This window comes from Poromitra crassiceps (assembly GCF_964638095.1).
Source record: "Poromitra crassiceps genome assembly, chromosome: 27".
NCBI classification, from domain to species: domain Eukaryota; kingdom Metazoa; phylum Chordata; class Actinopteri; order Beryciformes; family Melamphaidae; genus Poromitra; species Poromitra crassiceps.
Window position 1 is genome coordinate 9,289,600 of NC_139650.1, and position 17,644 is coordinate 9,307,243.

The 17,644-nt window shown below is 46.1% G+C and overlaps 1 protein-coding gene across 1 annotated transcript in view; it reads right to left on the reverse strand.

Moving 5' to 3' along the window:
- The window catches only part of hgh1 (HGH1 homolog), a 10,228-nt gene extending 4,868 nt beyond the window's left edge, over positions 1-5,360 (reverse strand). Inside the window, exons 1-6 of the mRNA XM_083661684.1 lie at positions 5,285-5,360; positions 4,866-4,997; positions 3,951-4,089; positions 3,145-3,282; positions 1,548-1,699; positions 712-812 (exon numbers count right to left, since the gene is read on the reverse strand). Coding sequence (XP_083517810.1) covers positions 712-812; positions 1,548-1,699; positions 3,145-3,282; positions 3,951-4,089; positions 4,866-4,975 — 640 coding nt within the window. The 5' untranslated portion in view covers positions 4,976-4,997; positions 5,285-5,360. The remainder of the gene's footprint in view (positions 1-711; positions 813-1,547; positions 1,700-3,144; positions 3,283-3,950; positions 4,090-4,865; positions 4,998-5,284) is intronic.
- Between the last annotated feature and the right edge of the window lie 12,284 nt (positions 5,361-17,644).

The following is a 17,644-nucleotide window of genomic DNA, read 5'->3' on the forward strand; positions in this document are numbered from 1 at the left end:
GTTTTGTTTAGAGGGGAATATTCGAAAATGATTGTGGGGCAATTTTGACAGCCCTATTCGACATGCAGACTGGAGGACGCGGGGATCGAACCACGACCTCTTTTATCCAAAGCGATGTGGACGACCTGGTCTAGCTCCCAAGCTACAGCCGCCCCATAGTCTATCTGATGAAGATGATGAAGACTTTGGTGGAGGATCAATAATTGTTACCACTGTAACTCTGGAAAGGTGAAGTTCCAATAATCCCCTGAGGTATAATAGCCACAGACATAGACTGAAATGGACTCTCTCATTGACTCTTACGTAGACTCTAAAATACAGCCATACAGGATGATGCATAGAACAAAGTCAGAATTGTGAGATATGAAGTCAGAATTCTTCAGGGGAAAACTTGTATTTACAATGCTGATATTAAGCTGATGCGTCACAAAGAAACCTAAACACTTGGACAGCAGATTTCTTGCGCAGCGCCCGAATGTTTTTTGTGACAGGCTCAGTTATGCTCTGGCTCACTAGGCAGCGAATCACAGCACGTCAAAGGTTACTAACTAAATGGCATTTTGTGGCCAAACTGGTCCGTTGGAAAACAGAATTATTGACGGATACATTTCTGTGTGTTGGGCTGGTTTGGAACATCCAGTACGTTGAGTAGCCTACTCGCCACGGTGTGTCTCACCATAGTCTCATCTGTGATCTTTCTGTGTGTCTCACCGTGATCAAAACAGCAGTTGCGTAGGGTGCCTATGACTCCTCCCCTTCTCACTGTGGAGGCCTCGTACTGGGTGTAGGGCAGTAACCTCTGGACTACACACCTGAAACACACACAAACACCAATTGTAACATATTAAATACTGGAAGTGCTTGGGCTAGTGTTGCTAACTGCTCGATGTGTACATTGAAATCCACTGGAGATACATTACAACTTTAGTAGACCGTGCGGCCTTGTTTAAAGAATTATCTTTTGTCCTCGCACGTTTTCACAATATTTGCATTCAATCAAATCATACATTTTGCCCCAATATCATTTCTGAGTAATTGATAGGAGACTATGATGCCATATTAAATCAAAAGCTTTCTTAAAATCAACAAAGCATGGAGTGTGTGTGTGTGTGTGTGTGTGTGTGTGTGTGTGTGTGTGTGTGTGTGTAAACTGGTACATCTTTCCCTGTGATCTGGCTTTCGTTTGGAAGATCATGATCCGTGCTTTGTTCATGTTTACTGTTCTGACAGTATGTCTCTGAAGGAGTGACAGGATGTGTTGTACCACCTGTCCTTGTCCAGTATTTTTTTGAATGTTGTTTGGATCCAAATGTTTTAACCTTTTGTGCCAATAAAAATAACTAACTAGCTTCTGGCTTCAGATAGCTGCGTTAGATCCCCCCCCCCCCCCCCCCCCCCCCACCCCTTCACCTGTCCTTGTCCAGTATGTAGTTTCTGGCTTCAGATAGCTGCATTAGATCACCCCCCACCCCCTTCACCTGTCCTTGTCCAGTATGTAGTTTCTGGCTTCAGATAGCTACATTAGATCACCCCCCCCACCCCTTCACCTGTCCTTGTCCAGTATGTAGTTTCTGGCTTCAGGTAGCTGTGTTAGATTGGAAAGCAAAGGTCCCAGGTAGTGGAGGGAGGCCTTCTTGTTGTATCCTTCAGTACAGAAAATCTCCACCAGATGGCTTAGACCAACCTCCTCCTGGAGGACCTAAAACAGGAAGTAAACACTACATATATTACAGTTTATTCTCATATCTCAAACATATCTATTCCATCACTGTACCTGTCAAAATACTCAACAGAATTATCACATTAAATAGCAAGTGAAATAAATGCAGATTAATCTCAGGATTAAAATAAAATAAAGATTAAGATTGATCACCCCAAAACATAGCAGACCAGACACGGTCTGAAATGAACATCAGGCACGTGCTATACTAAATGCAGGTAAATTGTTGGCTGCGGCGGGCAAAATCGTCAAGTCACCTGACACTGTGGTAGGTAGGTTTTTGGTATTATTTTAACAAATCCTGTCCAGTATGTCCATGGACACAATACTCGTTCTGGAGTAGGGATGGGTACCGAGATCCGGTATTAAACGGGGCTAAATTTGTAAATACCGGAGTATCAATAAGCTCTAAGATTAACGGTTCTCTTACTGGAGAAATTAAGAAAATAGATTTCCTATAATTGCTAGTGCTACATAAACGTTATCTCGCACATTTTATCTCACCAACTCACTTGGTATTGGCAGTGGTAGAAGGAGATTTTAATTATTATATCATGATGGATATCTGAATGAATAATAAAAACACACCCAAAGACTTTGCTACTTTTGTTTTTGTTAAAGCTGCAGCTACAATGAACCTAACCCGGGCCAGTCCCACTTCGGGGGGTTTTCTCTCCTAAAAATAACAGAAAGAACCGATAAGAGTAGCGTTAAAGTACCGGATCGATAAGCAGTAACGATAAGAGTAGTAGTATTGTTAATTCCTTAACGATATCCATCCATATTCTGGAGGCCAGAGGAGATGGCGGTAAGTGTTGTGAGACATTCTGACATTTTCTATCCTATGTTTCCTCAACATTGCAATAGCTCCTTCCGGTTCTGCGGTTGAGTTCGTGCAGTGGAAAAATAAGAAAACTGTGCACTGTCTAATATGGTGGTTTATTAAGACCTTATATGGATTGAACACTGCATTTGGAGCTTAAAATGACTGAGAAGAACAGCATTATTTTGGAATGCAGTGCTGGAATATTTTCTATTTGCTTGGCGATTGGCTACATTTGTATTTCGTTTTTGGCATGTGTTGACACAATGGAATATCTTACGATAAGCCAATTTCAAGCCATGGGATGATGTTCATGATCATGAGAGTATAAGACTGTCTTTCATTTTTATTGACACTGTTTTCATATTAATTATTTTAGATGCATGTAACAATCTAGAGATGCAGTGCAGTTCCACAGCAAAGACAGTACTTACCTGCTGCACTTTTGTGATGCGGGTTTCTTCAAAGCAACACAGCAGGATAGACATTTCAATCATGCAGTCATCCATGAAGGCAATGTCATTTGTTTTTGGGCCATGTTCAGGGGCACCGAGCTGTAAAGGCAAGTTGGGCTCATGGGTCTTTCAGAGGACTAACTAACCTTGAGCACAGTCTTGCAGGTCTTCACGTGGCGGGTCAGGTTGCTCAGGATGGTACAGATCCGATCGGAGAACAAGTACTCTCCATCCAAAAGGTTCTTAAAGAACACTGGAAGACAGTTGGCCTCTGTCACCAACACCTGGGAGAGACGAGAAACACACCAAATCACATTATGCAGGGATATTTATATACACTTGTGAAAACAATGTTACATGTCACAACTTACCTGCTATAACATCACGTCACCTTTAAATGCTCATATATGTCGTCATATTCTCAGTATTTTTTAGGTTTAAGATGATTACGGTAAATTGCGAAAGACAGAATTATGGTGTCATTATTGAGTGTGCGAGACTTTGAGGCCATTTACACCTGGCATTAACATGCGTTTTCTGCCATCAGATTGCAATCAGATTGTACTTGACCACATTAACCTGATTCCATTTACACCTGGCGTTAACATGTGTTTTCATTGCAATCTGATGGCAGAAATGGGTGTCCTCTCAATCTGCATAAAGTTGCTGTATCCAGATTGAGAGGACACATTGCATTTATACTTGTGTTCAATGTGTACACAATGCATCCCTGACCACCTCGGGAGGTGGTTTGGCCGATCAGATTGCAATCCTTCTTCAATGCGTTTTGGGGGTGTTTACACCTGTACTTTTCAAGTGATAAAACACAATCTGATTGCTATGTGATGACAGAGAAAACACATGTTAATGCCAGGTGTGGCCTCAGTGTAGCTGTCTACTATGATGCAATGCGACAGTGGCTAATCCTCAATCAAAGCATGAGACAGATTACCTGGTGCAGTGTCTCATCAGCTGACAGATTAATGAGCGCGTGGTAACAGTCCTTCACTATGGCAATAGAGGGGTCAGCGGTCAGATTAACCAACGCCACCAGGAAGTCAGCTTTAGACCGGAGGGAGCAGCGGCCATCCCTGGAGAACAGACACGGATTAGCAATAGCTAGTTAGTTAACAAAAGAACAAGTGGATGACAAAATTGGTAGAGCAGCAAATCCTCAAAGCAGTAGTAGAAAGCAAAATCATTTGGTGAGTCAAATCTTTTAATTGATAGATACACTACATTGCCAAAGGTATGTGGACACCCTGTCTAATTGGATCTGGCCATTTCAACCACACAAATTGCCGACAGGTTATATCAAATAAATCAAGGATACAGCTATGCAATCTAGTCAAGTTTATTTTTGTTTATTTGTTTATTTTATAATCTCCACAGACAATCATTGGCACTTGGCAGTATAATGGGCCGTACTGAAGATCTCAGTGACTTTCAATGTGAAATCATTTCCAACAGTTTGTCAAACTTCCTCCCTGCTAGACCCAGTCAATTGGAAGTGCATTGTGCATGATATTGTTATTCTGTATATATGAATATACTTTAATATCTGTTGTGTTGCAATTTTAGGTGTGGGTCACTGTCTTGGCCCACTGTGACTTGTGTGTACCTGTTGTAAACCTACAGCACTGTTGCACATAGAACACTTATGTTCAGCTTGCCTCTCTTTATATAATTGATCATATTGATTGTGATTAAAGATTATTTTTGTGTAAACTCTTTAGTGTGTAGTGTTTGGCTGCTTGCCTTTTAGAGGTCCAACACCTGCTCTGCATTTCTTCTAAGGTCACAGTAATAATACAGTAATATACTTTTTTAACATAAAAGTAATCTGATAAAAATGTGACTATCATACCTGTTTCCAGATAGGCCCAGGATGTACTCCGTGGCTTGACCTTTGACATCAGGTCGTGTGTCAAGGGTCAGGAAGGAAAGCAACTCCAAAGCCTCAGAGTCACTAAGCATCTTGTGACAGCTGTAACGTTATCTGACAACAAATATGATTAACATGAACATTATTTTCGCATGACAGCGGTTATAGCGTTAGTTAGGTTATAACGTAGCAAATGTCTCTGTGTGGTAGTCATTTTCTGCTGTTTCAGCAGCACGGATGTAGCTAGCGTTACACATGTTCCACACTGATTTCCGTGCATGTCGACCTTTTCAATAGCTGGACATGGTTTCCTCATACAAAATGAAATCATTAAACTCTTTCGTGATAGCTGGGTGACATGTTGGTTTTCAAAAAAGTTACCACACAGGACAAATTCTTACCTTTATAGACCTATGACCATGTTCTTTTCCACTGTTACTTGTTAGCAGCATGGACCATAGGGCCACTGGTCCGCCGATAATAACAACCCGACTGGAAACACTAGACGGAAGATCGTGACTAGGCCTGGTTCCGGTTGTTTTACCAAGTAGCCTACTACACAATAACACGATGAGTACTTCATGATATTCTCCCAAAGACATGATGTACTTACAGTTAAAGTACAAAGTGCACAAACGTAATGTACTTAAATCAGCGTGCATAAAAGAAAGATCTCCAGCACTCTGAAATAGTCAATTATTTTTCTCATTTGCTGCAGGCAAAGTTATATAATGTTATAACACGAAGTTGTATATTCAAACCTGTGAGTTTATCTCTCGGTGTAAACACAAGTAAACTGGAAAGTTTACTTTCTGGAAAAGTATTTTATTTGTACACTTTAACTACATTGTGCTTTAAATTGTTGTAAAATCAAGCAAAAGATGGAGATGTCCATTTAGTGTTACTGTGTACCTACTATACTTTCCCATTTGATAACACTATTATGAAGTTACCAACAAAAAAATCTGCATTTCCTGGGAAGGTTTGCGTAACTTGAAAATGTTTTGTATTTAGGTTGTTATGGAGGCTGTTTCATAGCCATATCAACCTGTAAGCTCCTATTATGAAAAGCACTTGTTATTCTGGTCATCTTGAGTTATTCAGTTTACGGACGAGCCCCGTTCCTTGAAATTTGCCCTGGCGACGATGGACACCCATATTGTTGTCGTTCTAGATTATTTGACAATATCTAATCTTATAGTGTACTTCTGTGTTTTTTTATATAGTTATTCAGTTTACTGCATACCAAGACTAGTGAAAATAATTTATTGCACCATGAGCCACCATGGGGGAGATTATAGCCCATACAGTTGATTATTTAGATGATTATGTTTAGGCAATGAAAGTGTGAATGCTGTTTATTTTTAACGAGACTTGTGAAATCTACTATAAATCTGCCAAATCGAAACTCTTCTCTGAACAATGCAAGTGAAGAGCATGTACTCTTTTCGTGCTCCTGTGTCAGACCTTTTTCACAATAAAAGTTTCTATGGTGGTCTTCCTCATTTGAGCATGTCTGTTTTTGTCGGTACTACTCATTGAGTTATATTAAATTGTGTGTGTGTGTGTGTGTGTGTGTGTGTGTGTGTGTGTGTGTGTGTGTGTGTGTGTGTGTGTGTGTGTGTGTGTGTGTGTGTGTGTGTGTGTGTGTGTGTGTGTGTGTGTGTGTGAGAGAGAGAGTGTGTGTGTGTGAGAGAGAGTGTGTGTGTGTGTGTGTGTGAGAGAGAGTGTGTGTGTGTGTGTGTGTGTGTGTGTGTGTGTGTGTGTGTGTGTGTGTGTGTGTGTGTGTGTGTGTGTGTGTGTGTGTGTGTGAGAGAGAGAGAGTGTGTGTGTGTGTGTGTGTGTGTGTGTGAGAGAGAGTGTGTGTGTGTGTGAGAGAGAGAGAGAGAGTGTGTGTGAGAGATCAAGTTTTTTCTGCACTATGCCTCCGTGTGTGGTAGTCTCTATAAATTGTTGGGTCTAAAGACCAGCAATTAGCCTCAGAATAATTGGATCACATCGAGGCTCTTGGACTTTGGACTACATTTTGAACCAGGCTAACGACCCAGGTTTCCCCAATGGTGGGCGTGACTTTCAAACACGCACATGGGCTCCGCACGCAGTAGTCTGGGCACCTTCCACCCCGCTTTTTGTCATGGGGCGTAAACCAAGGAAACAGGAAACAACACCGGAAATAAGTGCGCCAAAAAACGTCTTTGTTGCCGTCTCTATTCCATCAACTGGCCATTTGTTTGAAAAGTAAAGCTTCTGTATTTGCTTAAGATATGTGAGATTGTGAATCCGCAATGTTTCTACAAGAACTTCGTTCGGTACGTCCATCTTTTGTTTTGTTGTTTGCCGTTTTATTTTCTGATTCGTTGTGTCTAATTGTCAAGTTAACGAGCTATTTCCGCTGTTGTTTCCTGTCTAGGGCGGGCTCACGGCCGGAAACAGGCAGGGTGACAAAATCACTTGTGAACGAACGGAGGCCAGGCTCTTTCTCGCCGAGAAGAGCCTGGTGACGCGAGGTCAGCTCCGCAGCATCCCTCTCTCAACTCTCACGCACGCGCGTGCGCGATTTCATTACGAGATGTGAGTTGATGGGCCAATCATAAATATTGGCATCTTTCAAATCTGAGCGGACACGTCACTATAAAAGACACTTGTCATCTGCCGTTACCGCACTCGGCGATTTTCTCTTTAGAGTGAGACGTTCGGGTACGACACGGAGCATCAACTGTACTTGAAGAACAGCACCTATCGTCGATTTTCACCGGCATGATGAAGCAGCAACAGGTAGGCAGAAACAAATTTCACGGCAATTTGGGGGTGGTTAAAACAAGTGTAGTCGCAGACTGAAGTTCAATCATGGAAGACCAAATAAGGCATTAATAGAGCACCCCATGCTGTCATAACCCTCAGCCCAAATGACGTCACTAAATGACGTCACCATCTCCGACGTCACCTTCTCTATGACGTCACCTTTGCAGCGTGACGTCAGTTGCCCAAATGACGTCAGTTATGACATCATAAATGCCCTTCTCCCAGTACTATATAAGGCCCCCATCACCACAGCTTAAATCACACTCGTGCAGTCATCACTCACCTTGTGTCAGCATCACGCATCCATCCAGCATCTCCAGGCAAGAAGCTTCATGCAGTCCATCACCATGTACGAGTCCGAAGACGAGCAGCAAATGTCCAGCTCCACCGTGGACGCCTTCCTCCAGAGCACATTCAACGCCCCGGCCAGCCCCGGGCAAATCCCCGATCCCCAGGCTTCATCTCCGGGCGTCTCAGGCGTCTCACTGGACGCTCCCCGCACCAGGGGCCGCGGCCGCAAAAGAAAACCCAACGTCCCGGAGGTCCTCGTCTCGCCCGGATCACAGTCCGCGCAGCACTCCGAAGGCCGTGGCCGTGGCAAAAGAGCCCAGAAGTCCACCTCCAAGAAAGGCCCAGCGAAGCGCACCAAGACCGCCGGCTCCTCGGCGGACGCGCCAAGGCGTCCAGCCCCTCCAGGCCCCCATGATCCCCTGATCGCAACGATGTCTTCAATGGTCGGGGCCCTCGCCGACATCGATGCCCGGCTGAGGCTGATCACGAGCCCCACGCTCCCCACGGCAGCAGCCCAAGCGCACCAGGTTTCAGGCTCGTATCCCCCTTCTCAGCCCGCTTTTCTTCCGGCGATATCAGCCCAGCCAGCCGCGCTCCAAAATCCAGGTGCGTGCGCCGAGTTCCCTCCCCTCCCCGCACTCATCCCCCCTATGAATACCCTCGCCTCGGCCATCCACTCCCCCGGTAACGGGAGGCCGTATATCCCACTCTCAGCAAACATATCGCCCAGGCTTCGAGCCATGATCCTTCAAGGCAGGGATATCAATCTAGTCAGCATTATCCTGCCGTCTGCTGAGTGCAGCAAAAAGTTAACGGGCGGCCAAGATATATCGGCCGTCCTAAAATCTTCCGACCCCCGTCTCGCCAAAGATCTATCACCAACCGAATTCCTCGTTGCGTTCGGGGTTTTCCGCGACACCATATGCTCAGTGTACCCCGGCCGTCGCGTCGAGTTAGACGAGTACTTGGCTCTGATAGGAGACCTCCACCTCAGGTACGGGAAAAGCATATTTTACCAGTACCACAAAGCGTTCTCTTCAAAAGCGGCGCTGTACATAACTCGTTCCAACATCCGTCTAGACTGGTCCATGTTGGATACCGAGCTACTGGTACTGGTCACGGGTGGTCACCAGGCGATCACCTGTTTTTCCTGCGGCGAAACAGGTCACACAGCGCCGCTATGCGCTGCGGCCGCCTTCCAGGCTTCCGGGAGCAACACACCGCTTCCGGCCGGTCCAACCCCCCTCCTCCAGCTGGAAACCTTCCAGCCATCTCAATCTGACCGCCAGGGGCGCAAGGTAGTTATGCATAACAACATGGCTATCTGCAATAATTTTAATGAGGGAGTTTGCACATACCCTAACTGCATTTTTCTGCACGTCTGCAGCGCCTGCAGGGAAGCGCACCCCCGCTCCGTCTGCCCCCGCAGGATCCGCCCCCCAAGGCAGTTCCCCAAAAAAGAAAGGTTGGGCTAACAATCATAAAATCCCTCCCATCCACCCCCATCGACATCCCAGCCCTGGGCCTCGAATTAGCCTGCCACCCCGATCGCGTATTTACAGATCATCTCTTAACCGGCCTCTCCCAGGGGTTCAAAATAGGAGTAATTTCTCCCCCCACAATTTCCCACGTCTCTAAAAATCTGCAAACGGCTCAAAAAGAGCCCAAAGTAGTTTCTCAACTCCTTAGCAGGGAATTATCAAAAGGATTCATAATCGGCCCATTTGATTCTCCCCCCTTCCCGGTGTTCCGAACAAGTCCAGTAGGCGTCGCCACTCGCAAATATTCCGGCAAAAAGCGCCTAATTATAGACCTGTCAGCGCCCCATCATGGCCCCACTCCAAGCATAAACAGCCTCATTCCTCCCGAACCTTATTCCCTCCACTATGCAAAAATAGACCACGCCATTCGTCTAATCAAACTGGCAGGCAAAGGTGCGTGGCTTTCTAAAGCCGATATCTCAGACGCCTTCAAAGTCATTCCTATCCATCCCTCCCAATGGCATCTATTCGGAATAAAATGGGATTCAAAATTCTATTTTTCCGTAAGGCTCACGTTTGGGTGCAGAAGCAGCCCCGCCATCTTTAATTCACTAGCAGAAGCTCTATGCTGGATATTGCTAAACAATATCCGTCTCCCCGCAGTGCTACACCTGCTAGATGATTTTCTGCTCATCGACCCTCCGTCCGTCCCCTCAATCTCCCTAGTTAAACTCAAAGAGACGTTTCACAGGCTGGGCGTCCCTCTAGCTGAGGAAAAAACCTCCGGGCCCTCATCATCTCTTGAATTCCTGGGCATTAATCTCGACACCAAGCTTATGCAAGCTTCCCTCCCCCTCGAGAAATTGTCTCGCATCCGCAAAATAGCTCAGTCCTATTCAGCAGCCAGCCACATTTCAAAACGAGACCTCCTGTCTCTGCTCGGCCACCTGAATTTCGCTATGCACATTATTCCCCAAGGGAGGTCATTCATTTCCAGGCTGCTCGATTTAGCATCGTCAGTCCCCAGCCTCCTTGACTCCGTTACCCTCAACGAGGGATGCCGATCCGATCTCAAATTCTGGGCTCACCTCTTAGAAAATTGGAACGGAATCTCATTCTTCTATGATGAAATCGTCTCGTCTGCCGACGACCTAAAACTGTTCACAGATGCAGCCCCATCCGTGGGTTTCGGGGGGGTCTACCAAGGCCACTGGTTCGCTGGCACTTGGCCGCAGCAGTTTGCCGGCTTGGATCAGTCCTCCGCTCTATACGAAATATACCCGATAGTGGCTGCCTGTCACATATGGGGGCGCTTCTGGGCACGTAAAAGGATAGCAGTCAAATGCGATAATGCTGCAGTAGTCGCCATCATCAATAAAGGGCGATCATCTTCCCCGGCCATTATGCCTTTTGTTAGGCGCCTAACCTGGCTTTCCGTCACCCATAATTTTATCATGGTCGCCAGGCACATCCCCGGGCATATTAACATAATCGCTGATCACCTCTCCCGTTTCAATTTCCAGGCGTTCCGCAGACTCTACCCCGAAGCAGACTCGACTCCGACACCTCACCCCTCCTTTTCCGCCCTCACGCTCTCATAGAGAGCAATCCCCACCTCACCCCTTTTCTCCACTCGGCCCAGTCCTACATTAGGCAAGGACTGGCCAGTTCCACCATCAAAGCTTACGACGCGGCTTGGCGAATGTTTGCCATGTTCTGCCTCTCCGTCAACCAGCCCGTTCACCCCGTTCTAATTCCCACAGTATGCGCCTTCATTTCTTTCTGCGTAGATGTCCGCCACCTCCGCCCTCCTTACATCCGCAGCCTAGTGGCAGGCATCCAATTTTACGCCAGGGGCCTCGACCCGGCTTTTCCCAGTCTATTTACAAATCCAGTTGTTAAACTACTATTAAAAGGCATTTCAAAAGCTTTTCCGTCGGCCCCCGACTCCCGGCGTCCCATTACTCTCCCCATATTACGGCACATGTTAACCAGCCTCAGACAAGGCATTCACTCCACCTTCTTAGACAGCCTCTTAGAGTGCGTATTTTCCCTGGCCTTTTATGGGTTCCTCAGAATCAGCGAGTTTACATCCCCCGCCACGTTTCAACCCTCACGCGACATAACTCTCTCCGATTTAAAATTCCACCCCGACCACTATAGCATCTCCCTGAAACATACCAAAGTAGGCGGAGCTTGCCCTATAATCATTGCTCGCATCCAATCTCCCTTCTGCCCCTTCTCGGCCATGATTCGATACCTTAAAGTCAGGCCCCCAACTAGTCCCTCGGCCCCCCTTTTCCTCATCTCTCCCCATCATCACATGACGAGATCCTGGTTCATCCTCCACTTCAAGACCACACTCCAGAAATGCAACATCCCTGCGGAGAACTATTCCAGCCACTCCTTCAGGATCGGAGCAGCCACATCAGCAGCCACGCAGGGGGTGTCCTCCGCCTCCCTTCAACAACTGGGGCGCTGGTCCTCAACCGCCTATGCATCCTACATTCGACCAGAGCAAGACGCCATACTATCAGCCCAGAGATCCCTTCTTCCATGACTAAAGAGGCAGCAAGCACTTCGTTGGTGGTGATCAAACTCTCCTTTTCTCATCGATGTGCCCATGCCCGGGCTATCCACATCCACTCCCTTGCATCCCCGCTTTGCCTTAAAAAACCCCGGTCAGCCCCTCATCTCCCGACATGCATAAATTTTCCCCCTGTCAGCCCACGACCTGACTAAAAGCATACCCCAGGCGAGCTCCATGACCCCCGTTTTCACTCTCCCAGTTCCTGAAATAACTTTAAATTCCTTTGGGGGATGATGACCCCCGTTTTCACTCTCCCGTTTTCACTCTCCCTGTTCCTGAAATAACTTTAAATTCCTTTGGGGGGATGTCCTATCTCTTACAGCACCGACGCCCTCTCTCATAAGCAAGAGGAGCGTCACATCATGGAGTCATACGCCATACTATTCTGATTCAATAAAGTTTGTTAAAATTATATTAAGAGTCTCTCATGATTGAAGTGTAGTCGCAGACTGAAGTTCAATCATGGAAGACCAAATAAGGCATTAATAGAGCACCCCATGCTGTCATAACCCTCAGCCCAAATGACGTCACTAAATGACGTCACCATCTCCGACGTCACCTTCTCTATGACGTCACCTTTGCAGCGTGACGTCAGTTGCCCAAATGACGTCAGTTATGACATCATAAATGCCCTTCTCCCAGTACTATATAAGGCCCCCATCACCACAGCTTAAATCACACTCGTGCAGTCATCACTCACCTTGTGTCAGCATCACGCATCCATCCAGCATCTCCAGGCAAGAAGCTTCATCCCACCACCTCCCCCAGATCACCACCAATGTTATGACTCCCGTTGGAAACAGATCCCCTCAGGGGGGATGTCCTATCTCTTACAGCACCGACGCCCTCTCTCATAAGCAAGAGGAGCGTCACATCATGTATGACTCCATGATGTGACGCTCCTCTTGCTTATGAGAGAGGGGCGTCAGTGCTGTATGAGATAGGACATCCCCCCCAGGACATCCCCCCTAAGGGGATTTGTTTCCAACAGGAGTCATGACATTGGTGGTGATCTGGGGAGGTGGTGGGATGAAGCTTTTTGCTCTGGAGATGCTGGATGAATGCGTGATGCTGACACAAGGTGAGTGATGACTGCACAAGTGTGATTTAAGCTGTGGTGATGGGGGCTTTATATAGTACCAGGAGAAGGGCATTTATGATGTCATAACTGATGTCATTTATGATGTCATAACTGATTTCATTTGGGAGAAGGGCATTTATGATGTCATAACTGATGTCATTTATGATGTCATTTATGATGTCATAACTGATGTCATTTGGGACGTCATGGAGAAGGTGACGTCGGAGATGGAGACGTCATTTAGTGACGTCATTTGGGCTGAGGGTTATGACAGCATGGGGTGCTCTATTAATGCCTTATTTGGTCTTCCATGATTGAACTACAGTCTGCGACTACACTTCAATCATGAGAGACTCGTAATATAATTTTAACAAACTTTATTGAATCAGAATAGACAGTTTGAGTATGGCGTATGACTCCATGATGTGACGCTCCTCTTGCTTATGAGAGAGGGGCGTCAGTGCTGTATGAGATAGGACATCCCCCAAAGGAATTTAAAGTTATTTCAGGAACTGGGAGAGTGAAAACGGGGGTCATGGAGCTCGCCTGGGGTATGCTTTAGTCAGGTCGTGGGCTGACGGGGGGAGAATTTAGGCATGTCGGGAGATGAGGGGCTGACCGGGGTTTTTTAAGGCAAAGCGGGGTTGCAAGGGCGTGGATGTGGATAGCCCGGGCATGGGCGCATTGATGAGGAAAAGGAGAGTTTGATCACCACCAACGAAGTGCTTGTTGCCTCTTTAGTCATGGAAGGAGGGATCTTTGGGCTGATAATATGGTGTCTTGCTCTGGTCGAATGAAAGATGCATAGGCGGATGAGGACCAGCGCCCCAGTTGTTGAAGGGAGGCGGAGGACGCCCCCTGCATGGCTGCTGATGTGGCTGCTCCGATCCTGAAGGAGTGACTGGAATAGTTCTCTGCAGGGATGTTGCATTTCTGGAGTGTGGTCTTGAAGTGAAGGATGAACCAGGATCCTGTCATGTGATGATGGGGAGAGATGAGGAAAAGGGGGCCCAGGTTTAAGCAGAATGCAGAGATAATGGGTTGAGCAAATTGTCAGGACGGGGGCTGACTTGTCAGGACATGGGCTGACTGATGTTTAAGCAGAATGCAGGGATGATGGGTTGTGCAAATTGTCAGGACGTGGGCTGACTGAGGTTAAGCAATGGCAAGGACACTTATGGGGTTATATGCAAATTGCCCGGGCATGGGCACCAAACGGGGATTGGGAGAGAAGACTGCCACCAACGAAATGCATTAATACTTCCTACCAATCATGGAAGGAGGCATCTTTGGGCTGATGATATAGCAGCTTGCTCTGGATGGATGTAGGACGCATGCTCAAACTGTCTATTCTGATTCAATAAAGTTTGTTAAAATTATATTACGAGTCTCTCATGATTGAAGTGTAGTCGCAGACTGTAGTTCAATCATGGAAGACCAAATAAGGCATTAATAGAGCACCCCATGCTGTCATAACCCAAATGACATCATAAATGACATCATAAATGACATCAGTTATGACATCATAAATGCCCTTCTCCCAAATGACATCAGTTATGACATCATAAATGACATCAGTTATGACATCATAAATGCCCTTCTCCTGGTACTATATAAAGCCCCATCACCACAGCTTAAATCACACTTGTGCAGTCATCACTCACCTTGTGTCAGCATCACGCATTCATCCAGCATCTCCAGAGCAAAAAGCTTCATCCCACCACCTCCCCAGATCACCACCAATGTCATGACTCCTGTTGGAAACAAATCCCCTTAGGGGGGATGTCCTATCTCATACAGCACTGACGCCCCTCTCTCATAAGCAAGAGGAGCGTCACATCATGGAGCTCAAACTGTCTATTCTGATTCAATAAAGTTTGTTAAAATTATATTATGAGTCTCTCATGATTGAAGTGTAGTCGCAGACTGTAGTTCAATCATGGAAGACCAAATAAGGCATTAATAGAGCACCCCATGCTGTCATAACCCTCAGCCCAAATGACGTCACTAAATGACGTCTCCATCTCCGACGTCACCTTCTCCATGACGTCCCAAATGACATCAGTTATGACATCATAAATGACATCATAAATGACATCAGTTATGACATCATAAATGCCCTTCTCCCAAATGACATCAGTTATGACATCATAAATGACATCAGTTATGACATCATAAATGCCCTTCTCCTGGTACTATATAAAGCCCCCATCACCACAGCTTAAATCACACTTGTGCAGTCATCACTCACCTTGTGTCAGCATCACGCATTCATCCAGCATCTCCAGAGCAAAAAGCTTCATCCCACCACCTCCCCAGATCACCACCAATGTCATGACTCCTGTTGGAAACAAATCCCCTTAGGGGGGATGTCCTATCTCATACGGCACTGACGCCCCTCTCTCATAAGCAAGAGGAGCGTCACATCATTTACAGCACCGACGCCCTCTCTCATAAGCAAGAGGAGCGTCACATCATGGAGTCATACGCCATACTATTCTGATTCAATAAAGTTTGTTAAAATTATATTAAGAGTCTCTCATGATTGAACTATTGTTTTCAAATGAACGACACACAAACGGGGTTTGATGAACAGTGGCTGGTGTCTTTACATTTGCAAACGGTTATCCTCAGTGGGATCAAAGTTAGCTCACGAACACTGCTAGCTAGTTTCCAAAACATTGTCAGAGTTCTTGAGCTAACTTGTCGTGTTTTTGTTGTTACAGTACAGTGATGTCAGTCAGGTAACGTTATGGCGTTAGCATGCTAACGTTAGCAAACCTTAACTTTGCCAGTTTTAGCTAGTTAATGTAACGACACTAACGCTAGAGAACCAGACACACCCCGCCGCCAAATGCATCCCCATCTCATGGGAGCGTATTGTAATGATTTCGAGGTGACTTCCATGCTTGGGGCTCTCTTCTGGCTCATGGAGGCCGAGTTTGGTGCTTAAAATCCGGCTACAGGTGACCTCGATGCCTGGGGTCTCTCCTAGCTTTATGGAGGGGGAGGCAAATCTCGGCGGTTTGTACCTGCCGACATTTGCATCCCTGTTTTTAAGTTAAAACAGCCCCAAAATGTGGTGGGGATGCAATTCTCGGCGGGGGTGCAAAACTCGGCATGACAACTGTCTTTGAGATGAACAAGCTGATGTATTTACGGTAACTAAAATGGGGTTACCACAATATCCTTAGCTGGTTATTACCCGCTGTCAGAAAGTTAGCGTTAAAAACTTAGCAATTTTAGTTAAATACCTCAGCCTGTTCATCTCAAACCACGGCACGTTTGTGTCTAGTTGTCTAGTGTCGTTAGCTAACGTTAACTAGCAAAGACGTTAAATTAACGCCATTCATCTGTGCAAAATCTGCAAATCCTCCCGTTATCACACTGCAATAACTAATAGCTAGGAATAGGCAATACACACTATTTTTCACTTTAGCCTACTAGTAAGCACACAACGAAATTGAGGTGAATATACAGTGAAAGTGGTTATGCTGTAATGCAATTGATGCCCAAGACAAATTTCCCCTTGGGGACAATAAGGTTTATCTGATCTGATCAGTAGCACTGATTATATAACATTGCCCCCGGGCTGCAAGTAGAGTATCACTGGTTTTAGCGAAATGCTTTACTGTCACAGCATCAGCATAATGTAGTATACAGCAGTAGTTCTCAACCTGGGGGCCGACCACCTGCAGTGCCGACAGCCCGGGGGGTGGGAGAGGTTAGGGTTATGGTCTGGGGGAGGTTAGGTTTAGGCGTGGGGGGTGGGAGAGGTTAGGGTTGTGCACTGCTTGTGGGCTATCGGCATTGCGGGCTGTCGGCACATAGACGGGGCAGCCCACCAGGAGTCCTCGAGGGAGTTCTAGGGGGTCCCCAGCAATCTAAAAATAGACTCAGATTTGGGTCAGATAGACTAAATCTCATCAAAGGGGTTCATGGCTGTAAGAAATGAGGGCTGGTTGATAAGAAAAAGGTTGAGAATCAAAATGGTTTCACTTTCTGTGTGAACTAGCTTTCTGTGAACTAGCTAACACTCTTCTTAATGTACTGCAGGTCCATCCAGTGCCTCCTGCAGACACCTGTGAGACACCTGTGTCCACCTGGGACAACGGCCTCCTTATGGTAATCCATGCTGTTTATTTGGTCTTAATCTGCTGTGCTTTGGCATTGGAGTGTGTATTTAATTAAATGAAATTTTATTTTTACTTTCACAAAGGCAAATATTATGGAGAAAGAAGAGGATTTATACAAGATCCTCATGGAGGAGGAGGAGGAGGAGGAGGAGGAGGAGCAGAAGGATGAGGAGGAGGAAGAGGAGGAACTGCCCCCGGGGTTCTTTTCATTTGCAACGGTCATATATATAGAGGATATGGATGAGCAGAAGGGAGACATGTTGCGGCTCTGCCCTGAGATGGAATATGTCAAAGACATTTATTCCTATCTGATCCTCCTTGAGGTAATCCATTCTGTTTATTTGCTGTTACTCTGATTCAGATTCAGATACTTTTATTGC